The sequence below is a fragment of the Elgaria multicarinata genome, chromosome 10 (genome assembly GCF_023053635.1).
Source record: "Elgaria multicarinata webbii isolate HBS135686 ecotype San Diego chromosome 10, rElgMul1.1.pri, whole genome shotgun sequence".
NCBI classification, from domain to species: domain Eukaryota; kingdom Metazoa; phylum Chordata; class Lepidosauria; order Squamata; family Anguidae; genus Elgaria; species Elgaria multicarinata.
In genome coordinates, this window is record NC_086180.1 from 65925784 (window position 1) to 65941034 (window position 15251).

The window sequence follows — 15251 nt, forward strand, 5'->3', positions numbered from 1 at the left end:
ACCGAATTTCATTAGAAGCAGGTAATCTAGTAGCCTTCTGCAAAGGCACTAGCCGTCCAAGATTTTCTTGTTATCCAAAGAGGTGGAAGATTTGTGTGGCATAATAATGCCTAATATGTTTGTTTAAAAATTTCCCTAACCTATGGGTTTTTAAAGATATTAATTTATTCATTGTTTACAAAGTAGTTTAGGATGATATTCCTCCTACAGCCAGCACTGGATTTTTTTTCCAAACAGGAAGAGGAGACACCAGTCCTCCTCCTTCCCAATACATAGATAATCAAACTAAAAATATTGAACTCTTAATAAAGCCACCATCTGTAACATGGGATACAATATAAGTGATATCAATTCCCAAAATGAATAATCCTAGAAAGGTCAGGAAAAATGGAAGTCCTAACCTAGGGAATACCTACTTTAAATATCCCACTTAAATAATATGAGTGGGTTAACTGTTTTCTCACCAACAATAGCTTCGTGGTAAGCCCAATTTTCTTTCACTTAGTCATAAGAGCAACTCAGTTTAGAATCCCTAAGAACTATTACATGTGTAATTCCAGATGGGAGACTTACAGCCAAACTACCCTTTACCTTAAGAGATAGCTACATAGCTTTAATACAAATCTTAATTTTTCTTACTCAGAAATATGGGGTATGTAACCTTACCCTGCCATAGTCTAGATGGGAGGGGGGGAGGCACCTGCAATTGCAGAAGAAAAAAGGCCTCCATGAAGTAAATGGAGGCTTTCCCTAAATTGCAGCAATGGCCCCACACATAGTTGGCACATTATTTTAACTGTTTTAATAGTTTTACTGCTTTTAAATTATATATTGTTTTAACTTGGTTTATGGTTTAATTTGTTTTTAGATGTGTATATTTACTGTTTTATATTGTATGCTTTTATCTGTGCGCCGCCCTGAGATCTTATTGATAAAGGGCAGGATATAAATGTTTTAAATAAATAAATAAATAAATAAATAAATAAATAGTATGATCCCTGTCTGGACTAGGCACTTACTCACTTTTGAGTAAGACAGAATAGACATAAACTGCATGCTACATATTAAAAGGAATATGTAGTTTGGCCGTTATATTGCTCCAGAATATTTTGCAACACCAAAGGTTGCATTTGAAGAAGATTAAGCTTCAAATTTTATGTCAAGAGAATGTGTCAACTAATTACCAAGTGGTGGATTTGTAAAATTTATTGATGGTGGCATGCCCTGAAGGGCCACTGAGTTTGCCATTTTCATAATGGACTGCTCTATAATCCTCTGTGAGATTGCATGGAGTCTCTCATCCACTTTGCTAAAGTGGATTTGGTTGTAATATTCTCTATGAAAGACTCTTTAAAGGAAACAAAGAGGGCCTCCATCTTTCTGATGTGGACCATACTGCATGGTAAAACTGTAAGATCCTTCTAAGAATTTCTGTGCCATTCTTTTTTCTTTAGGATGTACAGGTTTTGGACACAAAGAAATTAGTGTCTGGCATAAGAAAGTAGTTGACCTTATGAGTAACTGTGGAATTTGTACTGAGGACTACCTTTCTCCAATGAAAGATACATTTTTTTTGTTAACTAATAGAAGTGTTTGTTTGTTTTGGAAACACTGCATGCTAAGGATCCTGCCACTAGGAACAGAATCTTAAATGAAATTTTCCTTAAGGGAACTTTGAGTTTCAATGGAGGTCCTATAAAGGACACTAGTACATTCAGCTACAATGTTGAGCCAGTGAATCGTACGGTGTCAATTTGTTCAGTCCTCGTAAGGAACCTTTTAATGTAAGGAAGGGGAAGAAAAGGTTTTGCACAAGCACAGTCAAGCATGAGGGCAGAGACTTGTTCGTTTGTTTCTAATAATAATGGTACTCAGGATGTTCTCCACTGCTCTTGGAAGGGCTCTGGCTATTGCAATAGTGCTTATGCTGCTTTCTCTTTCTCATTTTTGCTAAACATTCTTCTCTGTTGGCTCCCTAGCTATGACTCTTTGAAGATAAGAACCTGAGTTGGCATTGACAGTGGGCTTCATGTTATCATTCGGTGCTTCTATGGTGTAAAAGGGGTCTCATCCACATAGTGTGAGGCCAGGTGTTGGGGAGAAGTTGCAGGGGTGTACAAGGGGTGTGCTTTTCCCTCTCCATTTTTTCCTAAGGTGAAGCTCCCTTCCCAGATCTAGAGGTGGGGAGTGGTCATTCCCTGTGCCCAAAAGGGGAGAGAAGTCTCAAGATGCTGTAGAAATGTTTATTATACCAAATTCCAACGTATTTTGGCCTCTTGTTTTTTAGGCCTTCTTCAGGGAGTTGTTATGTCTGCAGAAATTATTGACAAGTTGTCTTGTGATGGTGACAAGAGGCCGAAACACATTGGGCTTTTGTATTATAAACGTTTCTTTAGGACCATGATGCTTCTTTCTCTTTTTTTCATGTACATCTGGGATGGTCACCCGCCTTGCACCCCCATTCACTGTACCAGTCTTCAAGATTGGTCCTCCATTTCATGTTATTGCCTGGAGGGAAAAATAGCTCTATCTACAGTAATGCAAATAGCTTTATACTAAAGTAAAATGCTCCCCACAAACACACACACTGAGAATATTATGCCCTCGATGTTTGCATGTAAGTATTAAGTCACCTAGTTTTCTCACTGTGGGTGAAAATGCATGAAATGCTGCCCTTAGTTTCTGATAGTAACTCACTTTCCAAAAAGAAAACAACTAAGGAAGAAGCTTAAGTTACATGAACAGAATACCATGAAACTAATGAAATATACAACATTTCCAAATTTAGGATATATTGGCAAAAATACATTAAAATGGGAAAGATTAAGCGAAGACCATGGTGCCAATCCACTATCACCTTATGATGTAATCATATTGATAATACTGCTTAGCACTTATATAGATAACACCATCAACACAATAAGCTTATAACACTTTACAAACATTAGCTGATTAAGACTCTGAGGTATCTTCATACCACAGGGAACGCTCCCATTTTAGAAATAAAGAAAATGAGTTAGGGAAGTCTGCCAATTGCCTAGTAGGGTGTCAGTTGAAAAACCATAACTAACATTTTAGCCTTAGCTAGACCTAAGGTTTATCCCGGGGTCGTCCCTGCCTGCTCCCGGGATATCCTGTGTGTCATTTACATGAACAGGGATGACCCCGAGATGATCCCGGGCTAAACCTTAGGTCTAGCTAAGGCCAAAGTCTCATGCTTAAGTCTTGAAAATGGTGTTTCTACAGCTCTTTAAAAAAAAACCTCTCTCAGTGAGACTGAATATCCCTACCTCCTTCCACTATCAAATTTATTTATTGATTTGTATCCTGCTTTCTTACCTAGAAAATGGTATTCAAGGCAGCTTACAATCATAGATAAATAAATAAAAACTCAAAACAATAATAAAACAATTACATTAAAAGCACAATTGAAATGCAACAATAACAGAATAAAAACATGCAACCCAACAGACTTGCTTACATGCCAAAGACCTGCTTGAATAAAAATGTCACTGCCTGCTGGAGGAAGGACAAAAGAGAGGGAGTCAACCTAGCCTCCATCAGCTGGGACTTCTAAGTCATTGAGAAGGCCCTCTCTGGCGGTACAAATTGAGAAGTATCCATTATAACCAGACAAGAAAGAGTCAAAGCTACATCCGCTGGACTTCTATCAACTATGGCATCCACGTCAGCAAGGATAGAATTGATTTAATCTCCTAAATCTCATGCAAATTAGACACAAATGGCCATCAAGTGGTCCAGTGGGCCAGAGCATAGTGTGCTTTTCACCACCCAAAAAAGCTCTATTGGGTGACTCTGTGCAGACGTAACAGTGGAGGAGGAGTACAATTTTTTTTGCTACTCTCATGACCATGGAGTAGGTTTTCAAATGAGTTCTAAGCTGTGTTTGATCAGAGTTGTTCTGAGTTTTGTCACCAGTGTTGCTCTATTTGATGTACCACTTCTTTAATTGCCCACAGTTTTCCCATAACTTTAGCAACACAAGCCTTCTGCAAAATTTCTCTCAGAAATTAAACCCAAAGTACTACTACTTTTAGTAATATTTTGGCCTATCTCATAGGGGTTTACTTAGGATTATTTAGGGTCTTTGAAGTTGAAGCGCAGTCTAAGTACTAAATAATATTTATTGTATTTTCTTCCATTTTGGAAACCCTTTTGAGAATGCGTGGGCAGCTTGAGCCCCTCCAGATGTTTTCACCTACAACTCTCATCAGCGCTAGCCAGCATAGCCAACAGTGTGTAATCATGGGAGCTGTAAATCAAAACATTTGTAGGGCTACAAATTGTCCACCCCTGCTCTAAAGCAACAATAAGAAATTAACTGATGTTCAAGTTGAAGGCAATAACAATCCATTGATCTTTTGGAGGAAGTTATTTGATTAACTACAGAATTCTAAAAACATGGTTATCAGTATAAAATAAAACACTAACTCGGTCATGTTCAAATTTCTTCTAGGGCTTTAATCCAGTCCAGATTAACCTGCTGAAGCTTTGCGTACAGGTGCTAATGTGAAGACAGCAAAGGGAGGAATAGTACTTTCAATAAATAGAATGAAACACAGAGATGTACATTCTGCAATTTCTATTCTTACGTTGTATCTGACTGCAGGAAGGAATGGCAATGACTAATATCCTAAGTATGACTGTATCCTGACTAAGATAATGATTTGAAGAAACCTGCCACATGAAGTCCACCCCTCACTCCCACCCTACTGGTAAAAGCAATGAGAAAGCCAGGTTGCGACGGTAGATAGGAATGAATTTACCAGCTCTATTGGAGGAGAAAGCAATTTCATCTTTTGCTCTCTTAAGATCTAGCTACTTTCATTCATGGCTTTCTTAACCTCAAAGCTATATTACTCTAATGTCTTTTAAGGCTGCTTCAACAGTAGAGCATGTGCTCTAAATGGCAGGGTTGAATAGGAGTACTTTATTTCGGTGTTCCAAGTTCTGCACTCTCTTCCAACCAAAATCAAAGTGCTAAACACCTTAGAGTACCCCTTATGACTACATCCTATTACAATCACTAAAATTCAACCAGGCTGCTCTCTTAAAAATGTCATCAACAGATAAAATTATTGGTAACTGCCCCACAACTATGAAGCTTCTCCAGAAGTTCTGTTCACCAGTACATCTGACTATCTTCACAAAGTAAGTAAGGCCTGTCTATTTCAGCTGGCATTTTGTGACTGTGAATTAAACCAGAAAGGGACTGTTTTCATCTCAACTTTTTATGAATTTTTGCTGTTGCTAACTCCCCAGCCCTAATACCCAAAAAAATCTGCAAACCTAAATGCTTTTATGTGGAAGTCAGTTTTCTTGAAATCAACAGGGTTTGCTTTCAAGTAAAGTGGTTAAAAGCAGGCTGTAAATCATTAGTCAGGCAATTTAAAAGATGGTGGGGGCAGAGCAAGATTTTGTATGTAAGAATGATAAGACAGATTTGTTTAACTGGTGTGTTTAAATACAGGCATTTAAAGTTTAAAAGAAAGAAAACTATGACCATTTAAATCTTTTCATGCTGTAACTGACATTTATAGCAGCTGAATAAGATTAATCATTTTGTTCTCTGAATGAATCATGTTCCGTAGCTAATACTTAAAAAGTAATAAACTTTGGATTCACATTAATTAAAGACTGAAGTCATGATTAATGTTTAGGTTTCTGCAGTCCTTAAAAGTGACAGTCTTACAGTCCAGTTGTTGTTTTTACATGTTGTTGTTTTTTTAAAAAACACAATCCAAAGGGAGAGGCGGGTAAGAAATAAATAAATTATTGTTGTTGTTGTTGTTATTATTATTATTATTATTATTATTATTATTATTAACTTTTAGCTGGGTAGGTTGAATTTGGCAATGATAATGATGAAGGGTTTGTTTTCAAATATATCAGTTGGCACTATGTTTGCTGTCAGTCACTCTGTGCTTACTGTAACCCTAAGTGTAAACTCTATGGAAATTCAAATGCTGGTATTAGAATTTATATGCAAAATAAATCTGCATAAATGCAAGTCGCTTTGCAGAATTTATCCTTGATATAAAGACATTATAGTCCCACACTTTACTAGTGGAACATAACTGTATTTCAATGCATGGACATCATCAAATGCTTTCTCTGTAATACTTTTTAAATGCACTACAAAAATGATAAAATCTTGAACCCAGAAAAGTTTCATAATGCCAAATCTCCATCCCCAATCAGATACTGAAGGGAGGTTCTAAATGAGAATAGTTAATCAGAGTTACTTTTTCCAGCTCTTATTTTATCTGGAGACAAAGTACAGTAGCACCCTGGATACCAACTTGTTTTCTAATTTATATCACATTATGTCAAATTATATGTATAGGTTTTATAATAATTTCAACAATTAACTATTAAATTTAGTCATTAAACCTTCAGCATACCATATTTGTTTTCTACAATATACCAAATGCATTTTTTTCTGAACAGGTTAGTATGACTTATACTTTTATTCTCATTCAAATGTGTGCCACGACCTTGGACAAAATAAATACCAGACAAAGTGAAGCAAACTCTCTTGAATTCACAATGAGTCATTATCCAAGAATGCATAATCAACCAAGGATAATCTGAATTTTATCAAACCTATAGGTAATCACGGCTGCTAAAACAGCAAGCATTAGAAGAAGCCAATAGGCCATACCAAACACTTTTAAAAGACCATCCAGATAACCAGATAGCCCCATATGTCACTACAGAAAACATTCCAGAAACTGGCATTTCAGTTCTTCAACTGCCAAAATCCCATGTATACTGATTGACTAATAGCTAAAGGTATACTGCACTTTTGTGAAAAGAACATTAGTAACACTGCAGTTTTGTGAAAGCAGAATATAACTGGAAAATTAGAATGGAATTAGTGTTGTTGTTTTTCAGTACAAAAAGATTAAATATATTTCACTAGTACAATACTCTAAATCTGGTTAAGAAAAGAGTCAGACAGAAATCTGTAGGTTCGGTAGGGCTATCATTCACTTTTTCCAAAGAGCACCCCACACTATACAGAAAATTTCCTCTGATTCAAATTCAGAATCATTGTTTGAGGTCAGCAATGGACTGGATGGGGCTAATGCATCAAAACTGACAAAATATGACAAAGGTACAATCGTACAGTAGTATCTGGTTCATCTGAACAGAGAAGTGGTATTCAACCAGTTCAAGATTGATTGTACTCCACCAGAAAGATCAGGTTAGACATATTGACAGATCCAATGTTGTCACTGAGGCCCAAGCAGCATCCACACCAGGTAGCATGGTGTGCCAGAAGCAACCTTTCCTGAACAGAGTCTAACCCTGTCCGCACATAATGGTGGCAAATCATGAGTTAATTCATTCCAAATTGAAGATGTAACCTCTGATCGTAGGTTACTTCATGACATGAGAACCTGGACACTATGGATTATTTTTGGGTTAAAAAACTTAAGATCACCTAAAAACTAATCACAGGTTAATAAGCCTACATTTTGCCTCCATTACATGTAAACAAGGTCATAGTATGGCTGTAGTTATCCATACTCTGATATTAACTAGACTAGACTAATGCAATGCATTGTATATGGCACTGCCTTTGAAGAGTTCTTAAAGAACAATGCTGATTTTTATTCTTGTTTCCAGGCACAATTCAAAGTACAGTACAGGTCATTACTCTTAAATGGCTTGGGATCTAGCCACATATTCTGGTTGCTTGTTCAAGAAGACCAATGCTTTCAGCCAGAATACCTGGAAGGCTGAGAAAGAGCATTTAACACCATGGCACTCCCCAGCATTTCTGTTTGCTGCTAGAAGTGCCTCTATGCAGGAGATATGAAGGACCCAGCTCTGCATGGTGCCTGATAAAGATCTTGCATCAAAGAACCCACATTTATTTAAACTTAGCTGCTCTGGCCCTTTTCTGTACTGCTGAAATAGCATTAGCAACAAAGATTGGGTTAGCTATTTTTTTAACTGACAATTTTTCTTCATTTTATATTTGATATGTTTTAAGTGTGATAGTATTATTTCCTTGTAATGTTTGATCAATGCTATGAAATATTTACTGAATTGTTGTAAATAACTTTTTTGAATTTGATATGTTTTGTAATGAATTGGTTTTCATTTATTGGGCACCATTATGCACATATACCACTGTGCAAAATTTGTACATAAATCAAATAAATTAACTATATGAAGAACCCCGTTCTACTTCAGGAGCCAATCTGAACTTTATGCCCTTCATTGGAATTCCTCTCTGAATCCTACCACCATGGAAGATTGGCAGATTGTGTCTGGGGAAGGACATTCTCAGCCATGGTGACTCTAATTTGGAGTACCCTACTCAGTGATTACCTGGCAATCAATCTGACTTCATGATCCCAGAAAATTCTTTTTAAAACATTGCCCAGGCATTCCAATCTATTGAATAGTTGAGTTTAACATTTTATGGTTTGGCTAATGTATTAAACAGTGGCAATGCTATTTCTGTATTTTTTTCATTGTTGCATTATTTTATCTGTAGCCACTGTGAGACCTTATATTGAGGAGCAGCTCATACATTCTCCAAATAAATATATAGTAACCATTTTTAGATTAAATTAATGAAACTATTCAAGGCAATATTTGTTTCATTTTGAAAAGGAGAACTAGACTATGCAATCCCAATTCTCTTATGCTTCTTACAATGAAATATTGGTTACAACTTCTTTGTTAAAAACATTACTGATGTTCTGCTCTGTTCTGATCAAATTGCGTACGGCAAATAATCAGCAAATAATCTGGAATAGCTGGAGACCATCCAAGGGAACGGTGGTAATTTACTGGGACTTGCCATGCTTATATGTCTTCTCAAGTGAACAGCAGAGAACTGCAGATAGATCCAGGTCACAATGGATGAATCTGAATGTACCCTGAGGTAAGGCCACATCAATCCTAATTAGAGTTTTAAATCATTTATTTAGAGGACAGGCATATTCTGAAGAAAGGCAATTTCAAGTCTTATGTACTTTCCCTCTCAAGCTAATGCCCTGTGCCTTTCATAGTCTAGGCAGGCAGTGCAAAACCATCACAATTTCAACCATATGTCAGCAAATTAGTGTCTGCAGGAAAATCCTGAAGCAGGGAGGAAGATATGCTTCCAAATCCCTCATAGTCAGTTGTTACTAAGGTTGCTTTGGTATGCATGGGGTCATTGACACCTCTTCCTTTGGCCTCATCTACACAAAGCAGGATATTGCACTATGAAAGTGGCATGAAAGCGTTATATAAAACGCAGGAGCTACACTACTGCTTTATAGTGGTATGGAAGTGCACTGACAACTGCTGGGGCCCATTGACACATACCATAGACCACTTTCATACCACTATATCCTGTTTCGTGTGGCTCCTGCCTTTTATATACCGCTTTCATACCACTTTCACAGTGTAGTATCCTGCTTGGTGTAGATGAGGCCTTTCCCTCTGGATCATGCACTGCAGGGCAGCCTTGAGCCAGGCTGAGGGGGTGGGGTTGGTGAGGGAGAGAGGCATTATTTTTTCAGGGAACATACACTTGATCCTCTTTTCCACAATCCTAGTTTAGTACACAGGCATTAAACTAAGAGTATAGAAAGTTTGTTAGTTCTTTTTCACTGGCTAAAACGCCCTTTCAACAGATCCTCATTGGATAAGCTTTGCATGGTAGGATCTATACTACTGCCCCTTTCGTGTGCGAGGTAGTACCGTACTGGGATATATATTTTTCTTTCCAAAAGGCAATCGCTGCTCTGGGGTCACATACTAATGAATACAGTACAGTATCCACTGGGTTTTACAACGTGGTTGAATGCATAGTGTTATGATTATGCATAGTGTTGTAATTATGGGAGAAGTAGGTGGTGTTTGAAAAGTCACATGTATTTTATCATTTGTGTTTATAGTACACACAAACGGCTCAAGTCTCAGTATAGTACTGTAGTTGCAGGAGAAAAAGGGAGGGGAGGCTACCATTTCAGTTTGCACTTTTTGAGACTGCTAAATGCATGCCTACCTTCAATGATGCATAGGAATGGAGGTTTAAAAATAGTGTGTTTATTCACAGCTGCACAGCTCCATAGGTGCACAGTCAAAGATAGACACAATAAAAATCACAGGGGAAGAGAAAGACAGGGGAGGGGAAAGAATATGGGGAGGTCATGGTGCTGGTTTTTGTGGTGCTGGGGTGTCCTGCCTGCTAATCCCATGGAAATTGGTGTGATGAAAGAGTAGGGAATGAAATATGGAGAAGAAAGACATGGCAGGGTAAAAGAATGCATGGGGAAATGTTACAAAACAGGTTCTACAGCTTTAAGGTCATTACTACCATTAACAGTCATAATACCGCTAGATTAGAATACACACTTTTGTAGCACACAGGAACCACAAGCACCAGAAAAGTTTTCATAAAAGTACTCTGGGGAACAACAGAATATTGAGGGAGAAGTAGTGCCAGCGTAACAAGTTGGGGTGTGCATTGTTTGTCCCATAATGCTCATAATAAAATGCTCATGCAGATTGGCCCCATATATCATAATAAAATGCTCATGCAGATTGGCTCCATATCAGAAAAAGGACATACATATAAGGATGCTTCCAGAAGAGGCTTTTATCCTGGAATCATCAAACACATTGCTTTCTTAATAGAACGTCATCTTCCATTTGTAATCCTCCAATGTTTTTTGAGTGCTTCTGCCATCTTTTTTCTTTCCAGAAAAATTCCATTAAGAATGTTGATTGATTTGTAGCACTAGAAGCCCTTCATCTGAAAGCTCTGTAAGGGCTCAGTCCTATGTATGTTTGGGGGGGGGGGTAGTCCTATAACTCCCAGCATGGATGGCTGGGGCATGCTGGGAGCTGAAGGGCCTTTTTTTCCTCTAAACATGCATAGGATTGTGCACTATGACTCTCTTAGCAGATTCTGAGCTCAGTTGAACTGATCTTTGAGAGGGCAATCAGTTCTTTCCTGATACTGACCAGAATATCATGATTTCTTGGGGCTAACATGTGGCTGAAAAGACCTTTGGAACCAACCTAACAAGTGGATGAAAAGACCTTTGGAAAACATATATGTTTGGGACCCTGCCCAGGCAAAACACCATGTCAGGTAGTGAAAAAATGCTTCTTAAATGAAGCCTTTATATTCATACCTTTTGTGTGTCTGCATTTGCCAATTTTATTATTTATTTATTTAAACATTTTTATTTATTTATTTATTTATTTATTTAGAATATTTATATACCGCTCCCCATTGAAAAATTTCGGAGCAGTGTACAAGGTAAAATGAAAATAATAAAAAAAGAAAAAACAGTTAAAACAAAATTTAAAAGAAGCAATAACAGTAATCCAAGGCTGCATGTTAAAGAAAGGCTTCTTGGAATAAAGATGTTTTCAGGAGGCGCCGAAAGGAGTACAAGGTTGGCACCTGCCTGACCTCCAGAGGCAGGGAATTCCACAGGAGGGGCGCCACCATGCTGAAGGCTCTTCCCCTGGTGGATTCCAATCGGAGGATGGATCTATGTGGAACCACCAGGAGCAGGCCCTCGGATGACCTCAGTGACTGGGCAGGTTGGTAAGGGAGAAGGTGCTCTCTCAGGTATCCTGGTCCCAAGTTGTTTAGGGCTTTGTACACAAGTACAAGAACCTTAAACCTGGCCCGGTAGCGAATAGGCAGCCAGTGCAGTTCCCTCAGCAGAGGAGTTACATGCTGGAAAGGGGCAGCTCCAGACAACAGCCGAGCTGCAGCATTCTGCACTAGCTCCAGCTTCCGGAGTAGCTTCAAGGGCAGCGCCACATAGAGCGCGTTGCAGTAATCCAATCTTGACGTTACCAATGCCTGTACCACCGTGGTCAAGCTATCCCTGTCCAGGAGAGGCCGTAGTTGGTGAACCAACTGAAGATGGTAGAAGGCACTCCGAGCCGTGGCGGCTACTTGAGCCTCCAATGACAGAAATGGGTCTAAGAGTACCCCCAAATTACGAACCTGGTCTTTCAGAGGCAGTGCAACCCCATCCAGAACAGGCAATGAGCCTGTCTCCCGGACTCGGGAACCTCTCACCCACAGGGCTTCTGTCTTGCCAGGATTCAGTCTCAGTTTATTGGCCCTCATCCAGCCCATTACTGAGTCTAGGCACTGGTCCAGGACCTGCACAGCCTCACCTGATTCAGTTGTCACAGGGAGATAGAGCTGCGTGTCATCAGCGTATTGATGGCATTTCGCTCCAAATCCCCTAATGACCGCTCCCAACGGCTTCATATAGATGTTAAATAACATTGGGGACAAGATGGTGCCCTGCAGCATTCCATAGATGTTTTTTGGCTCTATAAGGGCCCCCTCAAGCAGCTCACAATAGAATAATTAAAATACAATAAACTCAAGTAAAATTTTCAATTTTTCCTTTTACTTTCATGTAAATTCTTATTGCCATTATAATAATACATAGTTACTAACCCTAACTGTATACTGTTGCCATGAGGATGTTCAAACCTACCCAATCTTACTTCTGGATCGATGAGATTTTGTTTCATAAATAGAAACTATCTAGAGTCCTGATGGGCAATCTACCACAAGTTTTTATAAGTTTTGGTCCAGGGATGAGGGTTGTCAGATAATCAGAAAGGTAGGAGCTTAAAGAAATAAGTCTGTATAATCCAATCCATTACATAGGAATAGTATTTTCATAGTATAAATAAGTATGTGTAATCCAATCCATTACACAGAAATAGTATTTTCATGCTGTATAATGACATAGCACCTTAAAGTGGTCACAAATGAACCATATAGTCATGTCTGTAGTTGTACAATAAAAGAAATCATATCAAGTAGTAGTCAGGTAAGGTGACTTGTCAAATGACTTCACACCTGACTAGCCCATAAAAAAGTTTACTAATCAGCCTGCCCATGCATACCAATGTAAGTAATTTGTAGTACATTGGTGGCCTGAAGGAAAAGAACTACCCACTGATTTCTAGCTTATTGATTTGTTTATACTTCAGACACTATCCTACTCCTCCAACATCCTAAGATACTTTAAAAAAATCTTCCCTGCTTGGTTGTGTGAATTTATTCTCACTCTTTACTAGAGTGTTCATACGGAAGAGAGAACTGGTCTTCTGCACCTTTAATAGTTGTGAAGAAGAGAGAATTTTCGTAGGTGTCACTTGTTAGGCAAGCCACACCGGCTTGGATTGCCTCTTTTACGTTACTGTTAAAGGGGCTAGAGTTGTCCTCTTTCTTATGTGCCCACCCTAATTCTTACAATTTGTGAGCATGAGACAAGTTCAGTGCAATTACAATACATTTGTTTAGCCATTTTGACTTATTTCAGACCCTGAACCAACGACGTCAATGTTTAAGTAATGACAAGTCTCCTGGGGAAAGACATTTCATAGAAGAACAGCAGTCATGAAGAGTTTGTCTGTACAGCCTGCCCACACTCCCAGAAGGGCACTGCAGCACACAATGGAAGTGGCAAAATGCCATGGAAAGTGCAGTAATGTTGTTTCTTTGCAAGAACTCCACAACAATATGGGAAGCCAAAATAGTTCTGCAGTTGTCTTACCAGCTGTGTCAGCTGGCAAGGGATCAGGGTTGAAGCCCCTGTTATATGTGGCTTTCAGGGACTGGATGCATTGCATTTCTGGGTTATATCTAACCCCAGAAACAAGCATTGTAGAAATGTTCCTAAAAGTGCCTCTTGAAATGCCTTTGTATTCACTTGGCACATCTGACCGCCCGGTGAGACTAAACAGAATAAATAAGATGAATTCAGCAAATTGTTGGAGAGGATGTGGAGGGAAAGGAACGTATTTACATATGTGGTAGGAATGCGAATTTGTGCAAAAATTGTGGAAAATGGTGTTTATTGAGATAAAAAAAATTGTGGGAATAGAGATAGAAGAGACACCTACAGTGGCACCTACAGTGGCATTACTATCACTATATGGCAATTTAAAGTGTAACAAAGAGATTAAAGAATTGATAACAAATTTGTTGACAGCAGCAAGGTTAATCATATCTAGGAACTGGAAGGTGCAGGGAAATTATCATATAGAAGAGGGGTATAAGGAAATATGGGATATAGCTATTAATGATAAACTGACATGTAATATAAGGTTAAGAAAAGGTATAACAAATGTAAACGAATTTGAGGGAATTTGGAAACAGTTCCTAGAATATGTATTCTCTAAAGGGGGTGGAAAATCACCACCAGAAGAAACAATGAGATTTTGGAAGCAGGAATAGATCCCGAAGGTGGTGGGGTGCATTTATGATATGTTATGTGATTATGGAAAATTAGATAAGTATAATTTGGAATTATAAGCAATTTATGTTTGTTTATTTTTTCTTATGTGTTAACTGTATTATGTGGTTGTATTTTAAGATGTGAAATTACTAATAAAAATTATTTTTTTAAAAATGTATTCACTTGGCACATGAATAGGAAAGACACATTCTCAGCAAACCTTAGAGATTGTATCAGGTCATTTTTTAAACCAGGAATGATCGATCATGTTTAGAGTTAAAAGTGTGAAGCCAATATGGTAGTAGTATGACAGAAATTTCAACCATTCCTGAATCATTTACAAGAATGACATGAAGGCATGGGATCTCCCAGAGTGCTGCATATTTGTATAAAAATATGTATGCTATTTGCATTAGAACATTATGCTTACCTTGTCTGCTATACTCATCTGATTCCCTGTGAACCAATTCTTTTACCCGGTTTCCATACAACAATCTGGAGGAATCATGATCAAAAGCTTTCAAGGTTTCACTTGAGCTGTAGGACTTCTGTGTAGGCACTCTGCAGTCCTCGTTTTCTGCTGAAGAATTTGTGTAACGCCGTTCCTTGTCTCTTCTGCTCTTTGTCAGGGAGCAATATGGTCTGCGTTCTTTCACATCCATGCTTCATTCCTTCTGTATGCGCCTCAGACCAGATTGCTTGAAATTCTGCTCTACATTCAATTTTTCACCTGTAAGAGGATTAAATAGATTATATATAATTTATGTACATATTTACATAATAGCATATATGCATCGGCAGTTATGTAATTACTAAGGGTAAAAGCCCAACTCAAACAACATAGAGCTTACTTTCAGCTACAATTGAACTGTATTTGAAAGAGACCAAAATAGAGTAATTATTTGGTAGATTAGATGAGAAATCTCTGCCAAGGAAGAGAAGTAAAATATATACCGCTAAGGATGCAATCTATCGTAA

General features: G+C 38.2%; 1 protein-coding gene across 1 annotated transcript in view; it reads right to left on the reverse strand.

Moving 5' to 3' along the window:
* LOC134404426 (teneurin-3-like) overlaps positions 1–14995 on the reverse strand; it is a 211603-nt gene extending 196608 nt beyond the window's left edge. Inside the window, exon 1 of the mRNA XM_063135114.1 lies at positions 14704–14995. Within this exon, the coding sequence (XP_062991184.1) occupies positions 14704–14935 (232 nt within the window). The 5' untranslated portion in view covers positions 14936–14995. The remainder of the gene's footprint in view (positions 1–14703) is intronic.
* Between the last annotated feature and the right edge of the window lie 256 nt (positions 14996–15251).